This window comes from Parus major, chromosome 11 (assembly GCF_001522545.3).
Source record: "Parus major isolate Abel chromosome 11, Parus_major1.1, whole genome shotgun sequence".
Taxonomy (NCBI): domain Eukaryota; kingdom Metazoa; phylum Chordata; class Aves; order Passeriformes; family Paridae; genus Parus; species Parus major.
Window position 1 is genome coordinate 1,414,526 of NC_031780.1, and position 22,344 is coordinate 1,436,869.

At 46.9% G+C, this 22,344-nt stretch overlaps 1 protein-coding gene across 19 annotated transcripts in view; it reads left to right on the forward strand.

The window, feature by feature from the left end:
* GALNS (galactosamine (N-acetyl)-6-sulfatase) overlaps window positions 1-22,344 on the forward strand; it is a 46,685-nt gene that overhangs the window by 7,756 nt on the left and 16,585 nt on the right. For 18 of the 19 annotated variants that reach the window (XR_004499142.1, XR_004499139.1, XR_002002189.2 and 15 more), the window contains 7 exons: window positions 532-598; window positions 711-838; window positions 1,538-1,677; window positions 2,855-2,958; window positions 8,678-8,814; window positions 11,290-11,392; window positions 18,867-18,988. Coding sequence is in view for 7 of the 19 variants with exons in the window: in XM_015639920.2 (XP_015495406.2) it covers window positions 532-598; window positions 711-838; window positions 1,538-1,677; window positions 2,855-2,958; window positions 8,678-8,814; window positions 11,290-11,392; window positions 18,867-18,988 (801 nt within the window). In the remaining 12 variants the exon portion in view is untranslated. The remainder of the gene's footprint in view (window positions 1-531; window positions 599-710; window positions 839-1,537; window positions 1,678-2,854; window positions 2,959-8,677; window positions 8,815-11,289; window positions 11,393-18,866; window positions 18,989-22,344) is intronic. The other variant, XR_004499144.1, reaches the window with a different exon arrangement.

Sequence of the window (22,344 nt, forward strand, 5' to 3'; positions counted from 1 at the left end):
TTGCATAACTCCCAGTCTGCAGTCTGGGCCCTTCTTGTCCATTCATTTTTCCCTCTGGTGTTGTCTCATTTCACTGCTGTTACTCCCCAGCCCTTCTCTGCTTTACTGGTGGCTGAAGAGCCCTCTAAAATAATGTTTCCAAAGCAGCCCAAGTTCTGCTTCAGCATTTCTCTGTCTCACTGAAAGTTGTTGTGTACTTCTGGAATTTCATTCACATTTCAACCAGCTCTTTATGAATCACCATGGGATTTTTAAGCATTTTTCCCCTTACAGCAAAAGGCCAGTCCCTCAGGTCTGTCCAAAACTTGAAGTCATTAATTTGGATCAAGCTGTGTCACCACTTTCTCCCATAAGAACAATTATGGTGACATATTTTTAATATTGAAGAGGATTTGCTGAGTGTTAACCGTGTCTTGTTTGTCACCTCCTTACACAGCAGAAAAAAAATCCATAAAAGAGGAAAAAAAGCCTTTTTGTGATGTTTATTCCTTAGGATTGATTTTTTCCCTCTCTGATTCCTTTTATCTTAAGATACTATGAAGATTTCAAAATTGATCTGAAGACAGGTGAAGCCAACTTGACTCAGCTCTACCTGCAGGTACTATTTTAGTACTGGCTTCTAAGCCAAGGTGACTTCATACTTTTTAATTTATTTTTTTTTGAGAAATTTCGACAGCAGAGGATAAATTCATTTTTATTGCTGTTTACAGGAAGCTCTGGATTTTATTAGCAAGCAGCAGGCCAGCCAGCAACCATTTTTTTTATACTGGGCAATTGATGCTACCCACGCTCCTGTTTATGCCTCCAAACAGTTCCTGGGCACGAGTCAGAGAGGGCTGTAAGTTCTGCTTTTGGGGATGTTGGTTTTGGGGTTGTTTTAATGAATCCCTGCTGCAGCTGGAGCAGCCAACCTGAGCAGTGGTTGGTAGATGCAAGGGGATGGATCACTCCTCAAGTGTGTGTGCTGAAATGCATTATTTGCTTGGATTGTTCTTTCATTATTTGGCTTTAATCTGAACTGAAGCTCACGTGACCCCAGGGGGAAGAGGGGGGCTCTAAGCTCCTTTGCTGGTTGTGTGAGGGATGAAATGCTATCTGTGGCACAGATGATTTTTTAGAAGGCTTTTGTATCATTAGTGCCTGTTTTAATAGCCTGTAAATCAGACCAGCAAATAGAAAAGCACTCCTAAAAATGCAGTTTGGAGGAGGCAAAGAGCTCTGTAGACGCTGGGAGTGTTGCTTCAAAAAGTTTCTAACCATCAGGAAAGCCATGTTACTGCCTCCCAGTGTGTGACAAGGTGGCTTTGCCTCTCTTTGTGAATTTTATGGCTGAATTTCTCTGTCCAAGCCCTGACCCTCAATACCCCAGAGGGGCTGCTCTCTGCAGGCCAGAGACACAAAAGTTTGCAGTGGCAGCAGAAAACCTGATGCATGAGAAGGATTTCTGCAGCACAGGTACAAATTAAATCCACTGAACGTTGTGCTGACCCTTTTTTTTTTTGCTGCTTTAAGTGTTTTGCATCTCCTTTTGCCTCAGGTATGGGGATGCTGTGAGGGAAATCGATGACAGCATTGGGAAAATCCTGAAGCACCTCCAGCAGCTGGGGATCAGTGAGAACACCTTTGTGTTTTTCACCTCTGATAACGGGGCTGCTCTCATTTCAGCTCCTGAACAAGGTGAGGCTCAACTCAACAAACCTGGCCTTGGGAAATCTCTCTTAGATCTTAAATCTCTCTCTCTCTAAGGAGAAAAAAATCCCTGTGTGGGGTCTGTGTTAGGAGTTAGGAGAAGCCTCAAAAGACAAGAGTATTTATGTTTGGAATAATTTATGTTCAGTGCTTCTGGTCACTGTTGGAGGAGGTGTCCTTGGCCAAATGGAATTTTTCCTGCCCCAGTGTTGCTGTTACCTGTGTGTATTTGCACTGTCAGGGAGGGAATATTCTGTAATTTATTGAGAACCAGGCTCAGTAACTTAGCAGGGTGTTTACTCTCTGTCTGCCAAATGCATATTTCAGCCTTCTCTGCAATTGCAGAGAGGTCAAGAGTCCCTCATTCTTTAGCTCTCATGAAAAATAACAAGAAGAGAAACTATTTTTGTTACCTAACAAATTTTCTTTTGTTTAAATGATGGTTTCTCTGAAACAAATCACTGCAAATTGATTTTAGAACCTGCTCTCTTCTCTTTGGAGCCAGGCTTGGCTTGTGGTTATTGAACCACAGAGCAGGGAGTAACCTCAGTTCTGATTTCAGCTCAGCCACTGGCTTTGACTTTGTGTGACCTGGAATCAGTTATGAGACCTCCCTGGTTGTTCCTTGGCCAGCTGAGCTCCAAGGTTGGGTTAAAACTCCAGATACTCCTGCAAAGCCCTGGCCATCTCTGAGAGTGACCTGCATTCAGGGAATGCAGGATTATACCTTCATCTAATATTCTGGTACTGTAAAATTTGAAATCATGATGAAAAAATGCTATTTCTGCCTGAAAGTGTCAGATTTCCTTTGGTTACAGACAGCAGTTAACACTTTAGAGAGAAGGCAAACACCAGTGAGGTATTTCCTGTTTGTTTGGGGTTTGTTTTTCATTTGGTTGTTGATGGCAAGGTGTGTTTATCTGTCACTTTCTCCATGTGCTGAACAGACACTCCTAAAATTTCATCACAAATGGATATTGAAAAAAAACCAACAACACAACAAAACCACAACACAGCAAACACGGAAATAATGACAAAAAAACCCAACTCTGGCTGTGTTGTTTGAAAAAGCATCCATGCAGAAATGAGAATTCATTTCAAAGCTGCCTGGATGACAGTGTCTTTTTGAAATGCTGGTGTTTTAAAGCTTCTTTTCTGTCCCCAGGAGGAAGCAATGGGCCTTTCCTGTGTGGCAAACAAACCACCTTCGAGGGTGGCATGAGGGAGCCTGCCATCGCCTGGTGGCCCGGCCACATCCCTGCAGGAGGGGTGAGTCTGTGCCTTGAGCACTTCACACAGCCCTGGGGGGCTGCAGGGAGTGCAGAGCTCCTTGCTGGGCTCAGGGGGCTTTGCTTCACACTTTTACTGTGCCCCAAGTCCAGGTGTTTGTGTGAATAAGGAGCTGCTGCTGCCCCAGATAATGGTGCTGTTTTAATCCAAATTTGCATTTAGAGGGTCTGTGCTCAACTTTGCTGTGAGCAGCCAGGGTCTGCTCTTGTCTTCCTGATCTTTTTAAACCCTTTACTCTTTTGGACCTCGATATTTTTCATGTGTTGGAACAAATTGGTGTGTAAAGAGCAGGAATTTGTTCTCCACACTCTCCGTGCTCTGAGGTACCGGGTGGTTTGACCCTCACATCTCTCACTTTGGTGCTTGATGAAAGTTCCACTCAGGGAGGTTTAGACACCACATTATTGCTCTGTGCTGCCTGCACACAAATGCAGATATGATCACTTCAAAATAACCCCCCAGTGGCACTGCCAGCCCCCCTTGTCCCAGCTCTCATTACAGAAGGATGCAATCAATCCTGCTGCAGGATCACAGGGACAGCACAGCCCCCTCCCCCTGGTGAGCATCTCTGAGCCCTGCAGAAAGTGATCCTTCATTAACTGGGCACCGTGCTCCAGCCTGCAAACTGGTCATAAATAAAACATTTGTGGAAGTTGCATTCCATTGGGGTGGTTTAATTGAGGCAGGCTAATGATAATTTATCATTTACATTTAGGAGGGACCATGAGGCAGCTCAGATCTGCAGCTGAGGGCAGGAGGGTGGTTTGGTTTCATTATTTTTCGAGAGTTCACCAAACCTACCAAGGATGGTTTATTATTTTTCTAATTTGAAATGAAAACAGTCTTTTTGTTTAAATTTAAACATTTCCATAAAGCTTTTGCAAGCCAAGTACAACAGCCCTGGGCTAGCAAAGGAGAACATGAAACTGCAGCTGAGTGTTTTGTTTGCTGGGTCCAAACTAAATAATGTGCTAAAAGCAAACATGCATTATAAATGGGGACAAGAAAATGCCCAAATTTAAAAATTCTTTCCATTGTAGTAACTCTGAGGAAAATTAAGAACAGGAGGAGAGAGAAATCCTTGTGCCTGCTGCTTTTCTGACTGGCTGTGACCCCTCTCCCAGGTAGTTTTTGGGAGCTGCTGCTTGAATTCCTGGGAAGAGGCATTTGCTGTGCAGAGCTGTGTGTGCAGGGTGGGCTGGGCAGCTGAGCTGTGCCTGGAGCTCCCAGATTTTGAGATGCACCCAAAATCCCTCCTCCACCATGCCAGTATCACCCTTAAGCACATGCTGAACTTCAAATCCTCCTTATCTGCTGCTGCTGCTGCTGCTCAGTAACTGTGGTAGAATCTCACCTGTGTTTTCTGCTTGTGTTCTTGCCTTCGAGGCTCCAGCACTGCTCCCTCAGCAGCCCTGACCACAGGTGAGAGACTTGTGTCCACCACTACATTTTTGGCTTTTTTTTTTTCTCTGTACCTTGCTGTGGCTTCACCATCCTCTGGAGGAGTTTTAACTGCTCACCCCCGTCCTGTGCACTCCAAGTAGCTGTGAAATGTGAGAAAGCTGCTTCAAATTCTCTCGTTGCTCCTTCTTTTCAGGAGCTGAAGGAAACAAAGGCCTGGGAGATCTGAACTTCAGCACAAAGCTGAAGGGTCAAGTCCTTCCCATGCTGGGTTTGCTCCCAGGGCAGTGGTTGTTTCTTTGAATTTGAGGAGCAAGGGAAGGGCCAGGAGCTGTTTCAGGTGGAACAAGTGCAGCCAGGAAAGCAGAGTTTGTGTCTCTGGCCAGTGAAATCCAGTTGTTGTGTGGAAAGCTCTGTCTCCTGATGGGAATGCTCCAAGGAGAACTCATTGCAACCTTCCAGTGCCTTGGGAAAAGGAGAGAAAAGGAGTTTTTATATGGACAGATAGTGCCAGGAGAAGGAGAAATGGCTGCCCACTGCCAGAGGGCAGGGCTAGATGGGATATTGGGAAGGAATTCCTGGCTGTGAGGGTGGGCAGGCCCTGGCACAGGTGCCCAGAGCAGCTGGGGCTGCCCCTGGATCCCTGGAAGTGCCCAAGGCCAGGCTGGATGGGGCTTGGAACAACCTGGGATAGTGGGAGGTGTCCCTGCCCATGGAACTGGATCAGCTTTCAGGTCCCTTCCCACCCAAACCATTCCATGATTCTTCCTGGCAGTTTGTTAATAATTTTATTGATACATAAGGCTGGGGGGGGGGTTTGTTTTTATTAAAGAGCACATTAATGTGCTGGAATAAAGGAGCATCTTGATCTAAACAAGGAGTGAGGGGGACAGGGTGGGAGCACCTGGCAGGCTCTCCATGGAGCTCGGGATAATTGGTGCAGTTGTCTGGTTTGCAGGTTTTTGGAGGGGAAAGATGCCTCAGGAGTGTGTGTTGCTCTTGGCATCAACACTCAGTGAGTTCTGCTCCCCCAGCAGGAATATTTATTCCCACACAAACAGCCTCGCTGCACTTCCCTCCTCGGCTCCGTTTTCCAGGTGAATTCACAACAAATCAGCGTTTCAACATTCCCCACATCACATCTGCCTTCTGGAAGGATCCAGCTGGAAAAAAAAAAATCATATTCTATTGGTATTTGAATCCTCCTCCTCTCTCCCCTCACCCTCCTCCCCTTCCTCTCTCGTGCCTGCTTCCTGAAGGAGAAAAGAACATATCAACCCAAAGACAGCATTGCAACCTTTTCTTCCCTATCTCCCATGGGGCGCAAATTGAAATTGAATTAGACAGGGATATCAGGTCTGCTCGCTGTGATAACTGTAAAAGGATTTTATTTAAAAACACCCTGACATTTGTTCACCCAGTTTCAAATATTTAGCTTTCCTCCTTTCCATTCCTGGCGGGGGCGACTTTATTAATTGTCGCCTTTGATTCAGAGTTAAAGCTTGAAAGCGCTGATAACAGCGCTGGGGACGATTTCTTCCAGCGCCGTGGCCCACAGCAAAAGGATTTCATTTTCTTAAAGACGTTGTGTGGATACTGAGAGTTTATTAAAAAGAAGGGAGGGAAGGAGGGGGGAAAAAAATCCGTCCTTACGTGCGTAATACCGGCTGTTCCTCACTGATACAGCAATATCTGATCTCCCTCCGTTTATATATTATTTATTTTCTCTGGGCTGCTGCCCTCTCTGGATTTTTCTTTTTCTTTTCTTGGGAAAAAAAAAAAAAAAAAAGAAATAAATAAAAGGGAAAGGCAACTAGAATGAAAGAGCCCTGTTGACAGGAGAAAAATGGTAATTTTTTTTTATTTTTTCTCTGAAAATACTTCAAAGTTTTATATAAATATTAACCTTTTTTTTTTTTTTTTCCCCTTTTTCCTTCTTCAGTGTGGTGCTGCAGAGCACAGATAAATCCAAGTGGCTGTGGCATGGGCATTTAATTTCCTTAAGAAGTTTTCTCTGCTTCACGGCAAAAATGTTGTCTGAGACCAGAAACGTAATTGGATGATTAAAGAGAGTCATCTACATCTGGTGCTGGTTAATAAGGGCCAGGACAAGGGGAGCGTGGTGGCTCCCCAGGATTGTCCCCACGCTCTGGATAAATGAGGTGACATTAAAGGCACGAGCCCAGGGTCAGTGATTGCCTCTTATCAAAAGATTGAGGCGCTGGGACAGAGCCACAACAGGAAAAGCGACTTTTGGATTAGATGGAGAAATTGTGAGAGCTCTGATTACAAAAGGGCTCAGCCAGAGGCTGGCTCCTGCAGCGGGTGGGGGGAGCAGGAGGGGTTGGAGCTGCTCCTTCTGGAGCTCTGCAGGTGGGAATGAGCCCAGGGAGGAGCTCACCAGGGGCTGCTCATGGCCTGAACTTCAGCCCTGGGGAGCTGCAGCTGCCCAGCCTGGGGGGACAGGGCTCAGAGGGACCTCAGCCATGTCCTTGTGCAGGGACAGGGACAGAGGGACCTCAGCCATGTCCTTGTGCAGGGACAGGGACAGAGCAGGACCCAGGCTCTTCTCCCAGGGCCCAATTGTGGCACAGGAGGTTCCTCAGGAGACATCCCAGAAGTGCCTGGACACCATGCTGTGCTCTGGGTTGGGAGATGGGACTGGATGATTAAAATCATTTTAAGGAGAAGAATAGGCTGCTCTAAAATAAGGAATAAATGTTCTCCAGATCCCATCCAAGCTGGCCTTGAGCACTTCCAGAGCTGGGGCAGCCACAGCTTCTCTGGGAAGCATCTCCCTTTTTCCCTGCCCCCAGGGCCAGGCTGAGCAGGACCTTTCCCAGGCAGTGGCCATGGATAAATCCTGAACTCGAGGGCCTCTTGGTCTTGGTCAGCTGGTCCAGCTGCTTTCCCAAGGATTTCCACAGCCAGGTTTCCTCTTGTGCTTCAAGCTTTGCACTTTGTTTCCTCCCAAGGAATTGTGGCAGGATTCTTGCATGCAGCTTTAATAAGATGTGTTCCTGCCAGCACCTCCTGATGAATGAAAGCCATTAAAGATTGAAATTACTGTAATCAAGTAATGTGATATTGTAATGTTAAACTTGTAATTAGGCCCCTGCATGTTGCTTTCTCCAGTTCTTTTTTTAATTTCTTAATTCTTCCTTTGTGTTCACTTTGTTCAGCCCAGCCTCCTAATACAAGGTTTAGTATCCCTTTTTTTTTATCTTTATTTTTTGAGCCAGCATCTCACAAAAATGCATTTGTCATGTCATCATTTGTTGCATTTAAATAATTTGTGTCAGCTTAGAGGCTGGGGGTCTGTTTGTGAGTAGAAGGAATCAGAGGTAAAAAGTCTTTGATAGTTCATACATTGTTCTGTTGGGACTGGACTTGGATTGTAGTCAGAAAGTGCTTTGGTACTCACAGCTGTGAGGTTGTATCCAATGGTTTCTTGTTTCCCAACAAGTGCTGTGGCTGAAAATGCTCTTTCCCTGTCACATCTTGTGCTGGTGCATCCTGGTGCTCCTGAGCTGGCAGCATCTGCTTTAATTGAGTGTGTCACTGACTAATTAAATACCCTACAACAGCTCCCACAATCAGGGAGGGAGCAAAGACTCAGAAACAATCAGGCAGAACAGACTTTGTAGGGTTTTAAAATATAAATAATTAAGAGCAGAGAGATGAGTATGGCTTCCAAGTAAGGAAAAAGGGGAAAAAAAAACCAAACCCTTGCACATCTCCATTGAAGCCAAACCCAGATGTTTTTCTCCCTTATTAAAATATGGACTAAAAATACCACAACTTTATAGTTCTTGAATTGTTGGAAATGGTTTGCAGATGAAGTCATCAGGCTCTTTTTGTTATTATCCATCTATCCCTGTGCTTTCTGGGAACTCTCTCAGGGTATTCTGGACTCCAGAGATGACCTGGAGAAGGGAAACAAATCAAGGACTTTTTTTCCCCTTGGTGCAAGTGCTGATTTTTCAATCCACAAATGAGCTGGAATTTGCTAAATTAAGTTGAGCCCTGTGTCAAAACACTCCTGGAAAAGGGATACACAGGAGTGAGGAGAGGGAGAGGAAAATGGGAAAAAAAAAGAATCAAAATGCAAATTCTCCCTGGAGGCAGAGAAATAGGGATTATTTCCTTTGCCTTCTTGTTTTCAGAGGAGTTTGCTGGTGACTGCAGCAGTGTAAAGGGAGAGTTTTCAGGGAGCTTTGGAGGGAACCTGTTTCCATATAGATTTTCCTGCAGGGCTCTTTGGAAAAGTGTTTCTGTTGATTTGTTTTTGTTGCAGGTCAGCCATCAGCTGGGCAGTGTGATGGATCTGTTCAGCACCAGCCTCTCCCTGGCGAATCTGCAGCCTCCCAGTGACAGACAGATTGATGGCATCGACCTTTTACCTGCCATCCTGCAGGGCAAGCTAATTGACAGGTCAGTGATTATCCCAGAGCTGCCAGCCCTGCTCCTGGCTGAAGGGATGCCCAATTTGGGGCTGGTTTTTTTTAACACCAGCTCAAGAGTATTTAATAGAAACTGAATGGATGCAGCAGCAGAGCTTCCCACTGCGCTCCTGCTCCGCTGGAACAAGCCGAGGTGGGAATTCCTGACATGTGGCATGTTGCCATACAGTGGAGTCTGGGGACAGATGAAAATGTCACAGGGTTAGCAGGGATCCCTGGAACAACATATGGCAGGAGGGGAGATAAAAGCCTGAGAACTGGAGCCTGGCTAGGGGAGAATCCATTATTTATCACTGCAGAAGCTGCCCAGAGCGTGCTGGGTCCTTGTCCTGCGGCAGAGCTGGGACTGGAAACATCAGAAAAATCCTCTTCCCAAGGTCCTGGATCTGGGAATGCTTCTGCAGGGATAGATTTGGGTGAAAGACCCAGAATCTTTATGTATTATCAGCTCTTGGGCACAGGCACCAAGATATGACAGCAAATTCTGCCAACAAATATTTTATTGGAAGCATTAGAGGTCAGGAGAGGTCTTGGGGAGTTGGGATTTTGGTGGGGAATTTGGCAGCCTGGGAAATCTGACTACAGTCATATTCTTTGGGAGATAGCAAGGAAACTTATGCATGGAAAACATTTTTGGAGCTCTTTTCCTTGTTGGATGAGAGCTTTTGTGCTGTAACATTCCTTTTGTGCAGTTAGCAAAGGAATGCTAACATTCCTTTGAGTCATTTATTCCATTTATTCCTTTTGTGCCTGTTAAGCAAGGAGCACACCTGAATGTTACCTGACTGGAGCCTTGCAGGTTCCTCAAACACAGCCTGGCCCATCTTCTGGAAGTTTGGAAAGTTCCTTTGTTGTTTTAAAAGAGAATTTCGGTGCAGTCACCAACCCCTTGTTTGTGTTACAATAACAGTCACTCAAAGCACGTTGTGGCTTTTTCATTCTTTCTTTTCTTCCTTTTTTTTTTTCCCTAGACAGGTCCAGGGCAAAGTTTTCACAGCCCACCAAAAACTTTCCAGGAGATGCAGTTGTCGTGTTCTTTCAAGCTTAAAAAGGAAAAAAGTGAATGGGGAGGGAAAGAAATCATTTATATCACAATATTGAGTATAAGCTGGAATCCTCCTTTGAAATAGAAAAGATTTTTTTTAAAAAGGAAAAGCCTAAACCCTTCAGTCAGGAGGACACATAATAACTGGTCAGATATTGGGTGTTGATGGCAAGGAAAAGGAGACTGGATTCTGTGTGGAATATTTGTGGGAGGTTTTATTGATGGCACTGGTTTAGGTCAGGTGCTGCACTTTGGCAGGTCTCTCTTGCTGCCTTTATTTCACTTCCAGGTGTGTTAAGGATGCAGGAAGGAGCTTTTCTGGGAGCAGCTTCCCCTTCTTCCTGGGGACCAAGTTGTTTTCCCTTTGTTCCTGGTGACAGCTCTTGGTGACAAAGGAGGGAGGCTCATTGTTTCTGTGAGGCTAAAAGAGCTCTGAGGCCACTCCTGTCATTCAGACAGAGATATTTAAATTTCACCTTGCATTTAGGGACTGGTTTTTCCAGGTGGTGTCACCAGAGTGAGTCGTTTTTGCAGTGGCACCTGAGAAGGAAAGACAAAGGCTCCCCCTGACAGTGACAAACAGCTCCACCCTTGTGTCCTGTCAGCAGCCCAAAAGAGCTGGAGAGAAGAGCTGCACTGACAGATCAGCCCCCTCTCCTGCAGATATCCCTTCTAGTAAAATTTTGTGCTGTTCCCTCAAACAAACCAGGAATGTTTTGTTGGGAAAACCAACAGGAGTGTTGCTGGGATGCCCAGGGAACATCACAGATGCAGCGAGTGCGATGCATTTCCTGGATGAATTATTAATTAGGGAAACCTCTGGGAACAAATGCAGCTTTAGCAGCGTGTTTACATGCTGCAAAGTGAGGTTTGGGGGGAAAAAACGGAGAGGAATTCAACATCACAGCATGTCTGCCTGCCAGGTTTTTCCATGTGGAGTTTCTCAAAGATGTCATCCAGAACACGCCGGCATCTGGTGTCCTCCTGGCCACCCTGGCTGTGTGACACTGCCAGCTCCATGGCAGAGCTGTGGGAACAGGGGCCTGAGCATCCCAGAGCCCGTGAATCCCACTTTTCCCTCCCAGCCAGGCACTTGAGAGCCATTTGACGTTGAAACCGCCACGCTCCAGAGGAAATCCCAGGGGCAGAGAGTTCAAGGATTAACAATCACTGGCAGCCAAGCTGGATAATGTTTCATTCTTGCACCGTGTGAGCTCTCAACTTGATGAACACTTTAAGAAATGTTAATTGAAAACCTTGCAGAGGAGACTATTAGGAGGCAGCCTGTTCCTGCCTGATATCCACATGGGAAGTGGGATGCCATTAAGGGGTTTGTGGCCCTTATCAGGAGGCTGGGCCAGGGCTGTTGGTGTTTCTCATGCAGCTCTGCTCTCCTTCCAGGCCCATTTTCTATTATCGTGGCAACGAGCTGATGGCAGTGAGAGCTGGGCTTTACAAAGCTCACTACTGGACCTGGAGCAACTCCTGGGAGGAGCACAGCAAGGTAATGGCACAGGGACCTGTCCTGGAGTCACCGGGATCCTGGGGACAGACACGCTTTAAACTGGGGGATGTCACCGTGCTTCAGTCTCCTCAGAGCTACCAGAGCTGCTCTGCAGGTTTCTGTTGGATATCAGGAAGATTTCTGCCCCAAAAGGGCTGTCCAGCCCTGGCCCAGCTGCCCAGGAAGGTGGTGCAGTCCCAATCCCTCTGTTTAACAGCTGTGTGGATGTGGCACTTGGGGACATGGGTCAGTGGTGGCCTTGGCAGTGCTGGGGGAACAGTTGGACTCAATGATCTTAGAGGATATTCTAACCCAAATAATTCTATGATCCTAAATTAACCTCAGGTCTCCCTCTCCTGAAACTGGAGACAAAGAGAGGAAAATGAGCAAATTCCAAGTTGTTCTGAGGGATGCTCCCTTTAAGCAGGACTTAATCCCCCTTAGTATTAAACCTTCCCAGCTGAATTCTGAGCTCTTGGATGCTCACCTGTGCTTGGACTCCCTGATCCTTGTGGGTCCCTTCCAGCTCAGGATATTCTGTGGTACTGGGGAAGTCTGGAGCCTGATGCCACACTGACCACGTGTCTCCAAATTCCTGCCACAAAACACCTGCTGCCCTGAGCTATTCCAGTGGGACTGGGATGAGCTTGTTGGGTTTGTGATGGTTTATAAGGAAAGCTGTAGGAAAGGCATAGTGGAAAATACAACAGTGGTTGAAAACAGCAAAATAAAGGTATTTAATCTGTTACCAGCACTTTCCTGAGCCCCCATCACACTGTGTATAACATTTTATTTATTTTATTTATTTCCTGGCTGATCTCCTCACAGTTAGATGTTAAGCACTATTATTTCCTTTTCTTTTTGTGTCTTTTCTTGGCTCCAAACTCTGGGGCATTTGCTGAGTGGCAGCTTCATACGTGTGCCTTGCTGCAGATCCCTTCAGACAGGAACCCAGAGCATTAAGGCCAAGTTCTCAGCAATCCTGACAGCAGCCTGGGCTTGGAGAGGGATTGTTTGCATGATTTATTTTTTTTTAAGGGTTGGGGGTTTTTGGTTGAATTTTTTGGGGGAATTTTTTGTTGTTGTTTTTTGTTTGTTTGGGTCTTTTTTGTGTTGTTTTTTTTTAACTTATGGAAGGTCCTCAAGGCATCACAGGTGCAGAACTAAATGCTGGTGACATTTGTGGATATAAAAGTGCAGGGATTCTTTCATTGGGATGTCCTGGGGGTAGAAGGAAGTGTCAGCTCCAAGGGAGTCATTTCCATTCAGGGTGTGTTTGTCTCTTTTCAGACTGCAGTGCTTCAGGAGTCAAACCTTGTTTTACAGGGAGCAAGGAGGAAAGTTGGCTCTAGAAATGTATTTTATGCTCTCAGTGCTAATTCCACACAGATAAAATGAGATCATTCATTTGTCTTGTGTGTGAGTGAAACCTGCTCATCACCCTTGGAGGGTTTTCCCTGGGTGGGAGGGACTGGGAGCTCCTCTGTGTGTTTGGGTGGAGGGTGGCCTCCTGCTCTTCCCACAAGCGTGGCAGATTCCCCCAGGAATTCTTGCTCTCCGTGGTGATAAAAGCACATACCCACACTTCCAGTTGGGAAATAAACAAACCCCTGCATGGAACTCAACTCATTCCTACATTTCTGAGTGTGGAACAGTGGTAATGGGGACCAGCTACTCCTTCTACAGGCTCTCCCACTGTGAGCAGTGGCAGTGCTGCAATTAAGGAATATTTATTCCTTTCCAAGTCTTTGTTTAACTGCTGTCTGATAAAAGTCAGCAATTATCCTGTACATCAGAGAGACGATTACAAATCCACTCTCTTTCCTGTAGCTTGGATCACATGAGCTTGATGTGGGGAAAATTGGAGCACATTAGTGGCCAGAGCAGCCATTAACAACATGCAGAGGAAGCTGAGGCTGAGATTTGTTCCAATTCTCCTCATGTCCTCGAGCCATTAATTACAAACCTCACAAGTTTAAAAATAGAAATAAATCAGAATGCAGAGCAGTTCCACAGTTCCCAGCCCTGCTGGAAGAGTTTCTAAGCTCACCTTACAACACAGTTCCCTCTTTCAGTGACTGGGCTTCCCAGCTGTGTTGATATTGGACTCTGGAATCAAAAAGGCCACTTTGTTTGCTAATTCCATTTGAAAAACAACTATAAATCCATGTACATCTGTGGCATTTGGAATTCTGACTGTTGGCCTGTTTGTTCAATAAGGTTGACTTGCCATCCCAGTAGAACTCCAGCTAACGAGGATTTGTTAATTGTATGATCTTTAGAGGTCTTCCCTCATTGTGAATCCAGTGAGACTTCCAGATAGGAACCTCTCTGTGTGAAGGTCCCCACTCAGACCTGGAATACGTGGTTGTCCTGTCATCCATTGGAAAGAGAGCTGAAGTTGGCCAGATGTGGCAAAACAGCTGCCTGCACATTTTGAAGAGGTTTGTTTTATGGGTAGGTGAATATTTCATGATTTGGACAGACAGGGTTTAGCCAGCCCTCCTTTCCACTTTCAGAATTCCCTTGGTAATTGACTGTGTGGGAAATGGCTGATACAGAAAACTTGCCCTGGGTTTAATCCACAATTTTGTTCAACTTTCAGAGGAGATTATCTCATTAAAGCAGCCAGAACCCCATTTCCATGCTGATACTGGAAAATGGGGAGCTGGTGCCTGTCCTGGGTCTGTTTGGGATGACCAGGATGGTGAGGGAGGATGTGGCCCCTCACCTGGAAAGCTGTGTTTGACTGGGGTGTGAGTTGCTTCAGTAATAAAGGATGTACACACAAATAAAAATGTACCAGGGAGACACAGCCTGCAGAAAGCACAGCCCAGCAAAGCAGAACAGGGCTCTGAAGGCTCCTCTCCATCTGGCACTCGGAATATTTACTCTGGAAACATCCCATGCAGGCAGCACACAGGTTTACAGTCATCCTGCAGTCCCATGACAGCAGCATGCCCTTACTGGTCTGCATCCTCTGCCTTATGGCCTGGGATTAGGACTTGTCATCTGACACACAGATGAATTGTGCTGTTCTGTTCTGCCCAGGTTTTGTTTGTTTATTTTTTAACCCCCAAGCAAATTTTTTTTTCTAGTCTGACTCCTGTCAGGAAGTCTTGTAGTCTCTCTCTCAGTGCTGGAGGATACCTTGATGCTGCCTTTTCTGCTGGATTAACTGGATTTCTTGATTCTTGAGGGGGTGGTTTCTTGAAAGCATAAGGGGAAGGCTCACTTCACAGAATCAAGGGGGAGAAAGCATTTTGTGGGACATTTTCCCTAAGGATTGCAGAGGATGCTTATTTGGAGCTGTTTACCTGCCTTCCATCTATATAGGTGGCTCATGTTTACATAATTTGACATCTCTGACATTCAAGGGGTGATAAATGGGACAGAGAGAGATGAAAGGAAGGCTGACTTGAAAAATGTGTTTGTATTTTTAAACAGTCTGATAGAGGCAGAAAAATCTCCCTCCTGCACAGGGGCTGAGTCCCTGGTGCTTTAGGACTGGTGGGTAGAAAGCTTTTCCATTGTTGTTCACCTTTTTTTTCTTGTAGCAAAAATCAGCAGTGATAAAAATAGCCACGTGTGCAGGAGCAAAGGGAGGATAAACCTGGGGAGATCCCTCTTGGACAGTGAAAACACACAGGACTTCTACTGGCAGTCACCTGTAAAATGCTGGGGTATTTTGAAAGTAGGGATCTGAAAGGGTAAAAAAAATAGGTGTTTTCTATAAATTTATCAGAGTAGGCAGCAAGTCCTCAGGAATTTTCTAATTTAGTGCTGCACAGAGGAGGCAGGAATGGGAGGTAGCAGGAGAAAGGAAATTTGCTTTTCTCTGCCTGCCACCAAGAGTACCCAGCAGAGAACAGCCCTTGTAGCTCCCAAGAGCACTGATGCAAGAAGGGGGAAAAAAAAATAACAGGAAAAAACTTGGAAAACACCCTTTGCTTTCGGGAGAGGGACTGATAACATCAACCTTTGTGCTGTCAGCTTGTTGGGAGCCTTCGGTGGGATTCCTCCAGCGCTCCTGTGACTTTAAAGGCTGCCAGCAGCCGCTATTGTTTTAATGCAAAATGCCAAAGGGGTTATTCCAGTCAGGCTCTGCGATTGCCCTTCTCCTCCACGTGAAGGGATCGATAAAGCCTTTTCTGCGCCGGGGATGTGAAGTCAAGTAGAACCTCACAAATAATGACATTTGATTGTGGTCCTCTGAGCACATGAACCAGGCATCGATCGGAGCTCGCTGCGCTGCCCATCTCCGGGGGCTGCCCATCTCCGGGGGCTCTTCCAGCCTCTTAACACATTAGAAGCAATTTTGGGTGCACGGGGTTGAAGCTTGGCACCCACACCCGGAGCTGACTGCTCATCCCAGGGAGGATTTCACCGGGAATGGCCGGGAGGGCAAGGACGCCGTTCACCTGCGTTGTGACAATCAGCAAGAAACGACATGGCAGGCTTTAATTAACAGCTGCGCTTTTCTCCTCGCAGCACGAACCTGGGTTTGGTGCCCTGGGTGGTGCTGGTGGAGCGAGGAGACCGGAGCAGGAGGCAGAGCTGGGCTGGGGTGGCTCCTGTCAGCCGGAGCTGCTGGGCTGGAGCCAGGCTGAGGAATTGCCAGAGGGCTCCCGTTAACACAAGTGGTGATTCCATCTCTTGGCAGGGAGCCCAAACTGGCAACCGGCTGTGTTTGTCTCATGTCTATATTGACACAGCATCTGTGGGCCATTTGCTCTGGAAATTAAAGCTGTGCAACCAAAGGCTGCTGCGTCCCAGGGATGGAAAAACAACCCGGGCTGGGTGATTGCTGAGGACAGGAATGGTGATTTCTGGAAGGCTCACCTGGTGGGCAGGGAATGCCACTTTTTTACCAGAATAATTGAAAGAAAGGATAGTTGGAATCTCTTCTGCAGCAAACAGGTTTCTGTGGTGGTGCTGGGCAGGAGCTGAGCTGTTCTTGATGCTCTGTATGGGCTCCCTGAGAAGGCAGGAGATGCTCCAGACAGGAGCTTCTGGTTTGGCTTTCAAGCTTTTGTGACAGAGCAGAAAAGCTCCAAGAGTTTGCTGAAACACAAACAAGGAATGACCTTTGTGCTGTGTTTGATCAGTCAACCCTGCAAATCCCAGAATCCTGCAGGTTGGAAAAGCCCTCCAGGGTCATGGAGTCCAAGCTGTGACCAATCCCCAGGTGTGAGCACTGAGCCACATCCAGTCCTTCCCTGAGCACCTCCAGGGATGGGCACTCCATGCACCGGATAGGGAGCAGGGACAAAAATTAGGAATGTGCTTAAATTATTGATCCCTGCCCCTTGATATGAACAGTCTGACAATAAACAGGTCTCAGGGATAACAGCAGAGTGGATTTGGGTGGTGTTATCCTGGTGGGTAGAACAGGCTTAGACAGCTCTTGGCTCTTTTCCAGCTCCAGACATCACCAAACCCACCTATACAAAATAAATAATACTGAATTTTCTATATCTATATCTTCTATTTTGCTCATTTGTTGATGAATAGAAAAATCCTTGAAACTCTCTCTGCAGGTTGAATATTGACTCACACAATACATAAAAATAGCAATATTCTATTTTATTTGCAGGGATAAAGTTGGAACGCCTTAGAAATGTCCAAAAATGGTATTTTGGGGGTTTTATTTATTTACCTATTTATTTATTTGAGTTTTCTCCACTAGACTTCTTTTCAAGAGGGCACTGAGAGCTTAAATTATGATGACAGCTTTGGGCTGGTGGCATCAAGCAAATTATCCCAGCACTTTCTTTCCTGGGAATCTTTGGGATTGTTTGTTGGAGTCTGGGCTACAAGGATTTCCTAGGAAACACAAGATAAAACAGAAACAGAGCAATGTCTAAACAAACACCCGAGAGACGAAAATCTTTCACACTGAAGCATTTGCAGCCGAGGAGCATTGTACCAATTAGCAGGCTCTTAATTAAATTGCTTGTTTGATTTGCATCCAAATTATAATTTGGATGTTATGGAGGCTTTGATACCTTTTCATTAACTGGTCCTTTTGTGGGGAAAAAAACCCAAAAAAACCACACAAAAATCTCTTTTCCCTGTGTGTTTCAGAGGCCTGTGGCATCACAGGGTGGGAAGGTCAATCAGTTTTGTATCCATTTAAAGTCCATTATTGGTAGGGCCACTCCAGCCTATCAAGCAACTCCCTTATTTTTCCAGTCAGTGATTCAGGAATCTATAGCCCTGTGCAGATAAATGGGATTTCATGGGCTTCTAAACTTCTTGCTTTATTGAAAAGCAGAATATTAACTGCTCCACTGACCAGCTGTCCATTAAAAACACGGGATATTTTTAGAAAATTGTTTGCCAATCAAATCCTACCAACATCTGTAGAGAGCCTTTTCAGTTTGTTTTAGAGGCAAATGCTACAGCTGCTTTCCCACTTCCATTGAAACATTCCCATTTACCTGCTCTCCATGTCTCTGTCCGTGGCTCAGGGCACTTTGGGATTGTGAGGAACAGCGTGGGAGCTGGAATTGTAAAACCCAGCTTTAAAAAGTCCATTTGGGACTGAGCTGGGCTGGGCTGGGCTGGGCTGGGGGGCCCTGCTTTATTGCCTGCCCAGGGAAATGAGTGGTTTTGCTTTTTTGGCTCTTGCTGGGGTTTAAATGGGCTCTGGTGGCCCTGGAGGCTGCAGGCCAGGGATTAGGGAGCTCCCAGCTGGCAGATCAGGGCTGGGGAGGGAGGGGAGCTGGCAGGGCTGGTGCCCAGTGAGCTCTTAACCCCTTGCTGCTCCCAGCTGCTTCCCCAGGAGGTTCCCAGTAGCTGTGCCCTTCAAATCCACCTCTGCTGCAGGGAAAATCCCACCTTGTGCCCCCACGGATGGTCAGAGACAGGAATGTGGGAATGTCTCCACTTCCTGCAGTGCTTCCATCCCCACTGTCATGCCCAGGTGAGTCCCTCAATGCCAGCTTGCCATGAATCAAATGGAAAACACATCAGTTTTTATAAAATTAACCAGATTTGCTTCATTTCTCAGAGAAATTGATCCTTCAGGTGCCTGCTGCCTCTCAGGGTGTCTGGATGTCTCTCCTGGGTTTTTTGTTTTGATCAGAAGTGCCAGGTGATCTTCCTGGAGCCTTCCAAAGCCATAAAAAATCAGCCAGAAAATCCTTTCCATGTACAGAATTTCTATGATTAAATGCTTCCACCTCTTTGTCTTTTGTTCTACCATTTCATTTTAATGAATATTTTATTGGGATTATATTTTTATAAGACAAGAATGCACGGCTTTCCTTCAGCTCTTATGTCAGTGCAACACCACTTGATCACCTTATTTTACCCCACCAGCTCAGAATGTGTTTTGGAGATTGAAGTGGACTCTTGGTTTAAAACAATCTTGAGGTCTGTTGGCATTTTGCTGGAGAAAGTGCCATCAGCTCAAGATTTGCTGCATACCCTGCATCACCTTTGATGACCTCTCTCCTTTTTCCTGCAGGGCATCGATTTCTGTCCTGGCCAGAGCGTGGATGGAGTGACAACACACACACAGGAGGAGCACACTGTCCTGCCCCTGCTCTTCCACCTGGGCAGGGACCCTGGTGAGAAGTACCCATTAAGGTGAGCCACCTCATGGGGTTTCATGAAAACTCAGCACTGTCAGTGTTCAGAATTTATTTGCTTTCGTAGTTGGTTCTTGAAATCTGCTTAAAAACTGTCTCAGAAAGCCGTGCTGAGAAATAATGGCTTTCCTGCTGGCTTTTTCTCAGGAGGAAAGGACCAAACCTTGTTTTCAGGTGAGATGGGTGTGCACATGGATTTGTCAGCCTGGTTGTTCCTGTTCTGTGTGCTGCAGCCCCTGGGAGGAGCAGGAAAACACCAATTTTTGGACAGAACAGGGCTGAGTGCAGCACATTCAAACAGAGCTGCTGGGGAGCTGTGCCTTGGAGCTGGGAGTTTTGGGGCCAGAGGAGAAACAGCCAGTGCTGTGTGGTGCTGGAATCTCTGGAGGGCAGACTGGTAACCTTCCAGTCTCCTACCCCAGCTAAGGGAACTTCTCCAGAGGGTCTTTAGCAAGAGGATTTTGTGCCCAATCCTGCTCCTTCCTCGGGCTCTCCTGCCTGTCTGAATCCATTTTCCTCTAAGCCTGCTATTGTAATATTTATCTCTGGCACACACCATGTCCTGTGAGATTCCCACAAGGATTTATGCAGTCAGCAGCCAGCAGAGCCCACAAAGAACCCTGCCACCTCCAAAAATGCTCCCAAGGTGTCCCCACCTCCCTCCTTCCCTCCCTCCCTGCAGCAAATCCAGGGACACGCAGCCTCATCCCTCACCAGTGGCTCTGACAGGGAGAGTGTGGAAATAAATCAAGAGGGAACAAGTGCTGCTGGGACTGCCTGCCCAGAACTGGGTTTGTGCAGCAGCCTGGAGAGGCAGAGATGTTTCCTGAGCTGACAGGGCTACAATTACTCAACTGATTTGAATAATTGAGTGGACACGCTCGCCCCATTCCTTCCAGAGGAGCTGAGCCTGTGCTGTCCACTGAGTGTTTTCACTGGAGAGAGGAGGGAAGGGAAAATATTTCCATTTTCTCTCGTTTAACAGAGCACTTTAGAGGTGCATCAGCAGTGGGTAAAGCTCTTTGGGAGCTCTGCTGCCACTGCATTCCAGCACTAATGAACAAAGCACAGCTGCAGCTCCAGGGCTGTCAATACAGCTCAGTGAAACTAAACCGGGCTGGGATTCCAGGTGAGAGCTGGGCAGTTTAACAACTGTTTTATTTCCCAAGGGCCTGGAGTGCCAGCACACAGGGAATGGCTTCCCACTGCCAGAGGACAGGGAGAGATGGGATATTGGGAAGGAATTGTTCCCTGTGAAGGTGGGCAGGCCCTGGCACAGGGTGCCCAGAGCAGCTGGGGCTGCCCCTGGATCCCTGGAAGTGCCCAAGGCCAGGCTGGACAGAGCTTGGAGCAACCTGGGATGGTGGAAGGAGTCCCTGCCCATGGCAGGGGGTGGCACTGGATGGGCTTTGAGGTCCCTTCAAACCCAACCATTGCAGGATTCTGTGATTGTGTTTTAGGAAATGAGTGTATAGAAATAATCTCTTTCTCCAAAAATCAGAAAAATGGGTAGCAGTAACTGAACTGTAGCTTGCCTGCTGTGTGTGTCACCTTTGTCACCTGCTCCAGGTGACCTTGCCTTGCCAGGGGATTGCACTGGATGATCTCTTGAACTCTCAACCCTAAATACTCTGTGATTTTGGGATTCTGTGATACTGTTTGTGTTTCCTCTGGATTTGGGGCAGAGGAGCTCTCCCCTCGGAGGTGTTTGCAGCACCTGCTTCCCTGTGATTCCAACTGTTCCTTCCCACCACCATGGAGTGAGCACTGAAATAAATTCCAGGGTTCCAACTGCAATCATTTCTCATATGGTTGCATTGATTTTTTGGATATTCACAAGCTGTTGCTTTGATTGAATTTTATGGCAAGATTATGACCTGATTATGGAGAGCTGTGCTGGTGTTTATTATGCAGCCCCTAATAGAAACCCTCTTTTTAGCAAACCACTCTTTCTTTCTGCTGCACATTCTGCTTCTATTGTCTCCTCTCTGGTCACAATGGAAAACTCATGGGAAGTGGGTCTCCTCTATCGAATGTGGTAATTAAATTATCCTCATTTGTGGAGCTGTTCCTGGTGTGTATTTTTATTTAGCTTAATTATCCCCCTTGGCAGGGAGCCTGCTGGGAGTCCCGACACTAATGTTTCTCCAAAGGGAATCCAGCATCCTGCTCCCAGCCTGCATCTGTCTGTCCCTACGTGCTGGCTCTGTTCTCCCTGCCTGCTTCTGCTCACTTTTTATTACATTTATTCCTTATTTAGTGCAGCCTTTTCTTCTCCCTTGAAGTGATTTTAATAATCTGTCATCTCTCTTGATTTACACGAGTCTGGAGCGGGGCCACGTGCAAAGCCACCAGCAGTGGGTGTCACTGCTCCTCAGTGACACCCTCCTGGCATCACATGGCACCTCCAGAGGGATTTGCTGCTTCTATATTTGGGATCTCAGAGCCAGGGAATCCCAGGAATCAGCATTTCAGTCACCTGCAGCAACACCTCTGACTTGCAGGGTGGTGACACTGCACGTGCAGGACACACAGAGACAGCTCTTCAAGGCTGCAATTCTGTAAATTCAGGGAATATTTAAGACTGGACCCTTAGGACCATCACGTGCCATTAACCTGGCCCTGCCAAGCCCACCACTGTTTGGTTCATCTCATGGGGGTTGGAACAAGATGAGTTTTAAGGTCCCTTCCCACCCAAACCATTCCATGATTGTTATTCTATATTAGGAAGATGAGGGGATAGAAATAACCTGTTTTTCCAAAAATCAAACAAAACTTTTGAGTCTTAGTTGAGGTGGCTGCTAAAGGGATCCCTGAAGATGCAAGTGCTGCAAGACCCAGAGGCAGCAGGTAACATGTTCAGCTCCCTGGGATTCTTGGTGAGGCAGGCTGTCCTTCCTCTTCCTCACACTGTTCACTGCATTTCCTGGAGCCTGCCTGCAAACAGTGCCAGCAGAAGGAGCTCCCACAGGAGCGCTTTCCATGCAGTGAAAAACCACTCAGGCAGTTCCAGGCAGGTCCTGTCAGCGTGCTGGGGACACATCTGGCAGTGCTGAGCACCCTGCCCCTGTGTTCCCTTCCTGTGCTGCATCCCTGCCCTCAGCTGCTCTGGGAACAGCCCCTTCCTTCTCCTCCTGCTGCTGCCCCTCTGGATTTGGCTGGAGCCCCCCTGCCCCCCATCTTCTGCCAAGGGACACGGTTGTGTTTGCTCCTTTGCCTTGAAATATCATGGAATCCTGGAATGGGTTGGGCTGGATGAACCTTAAAGGATCCATCCCATCCCACTCCTGCCATGGCAGAGACTCCTTCCACTGGCCCAGGTGGCTCCAGGCCCTGTCCAGCCTGGCCTTGGGC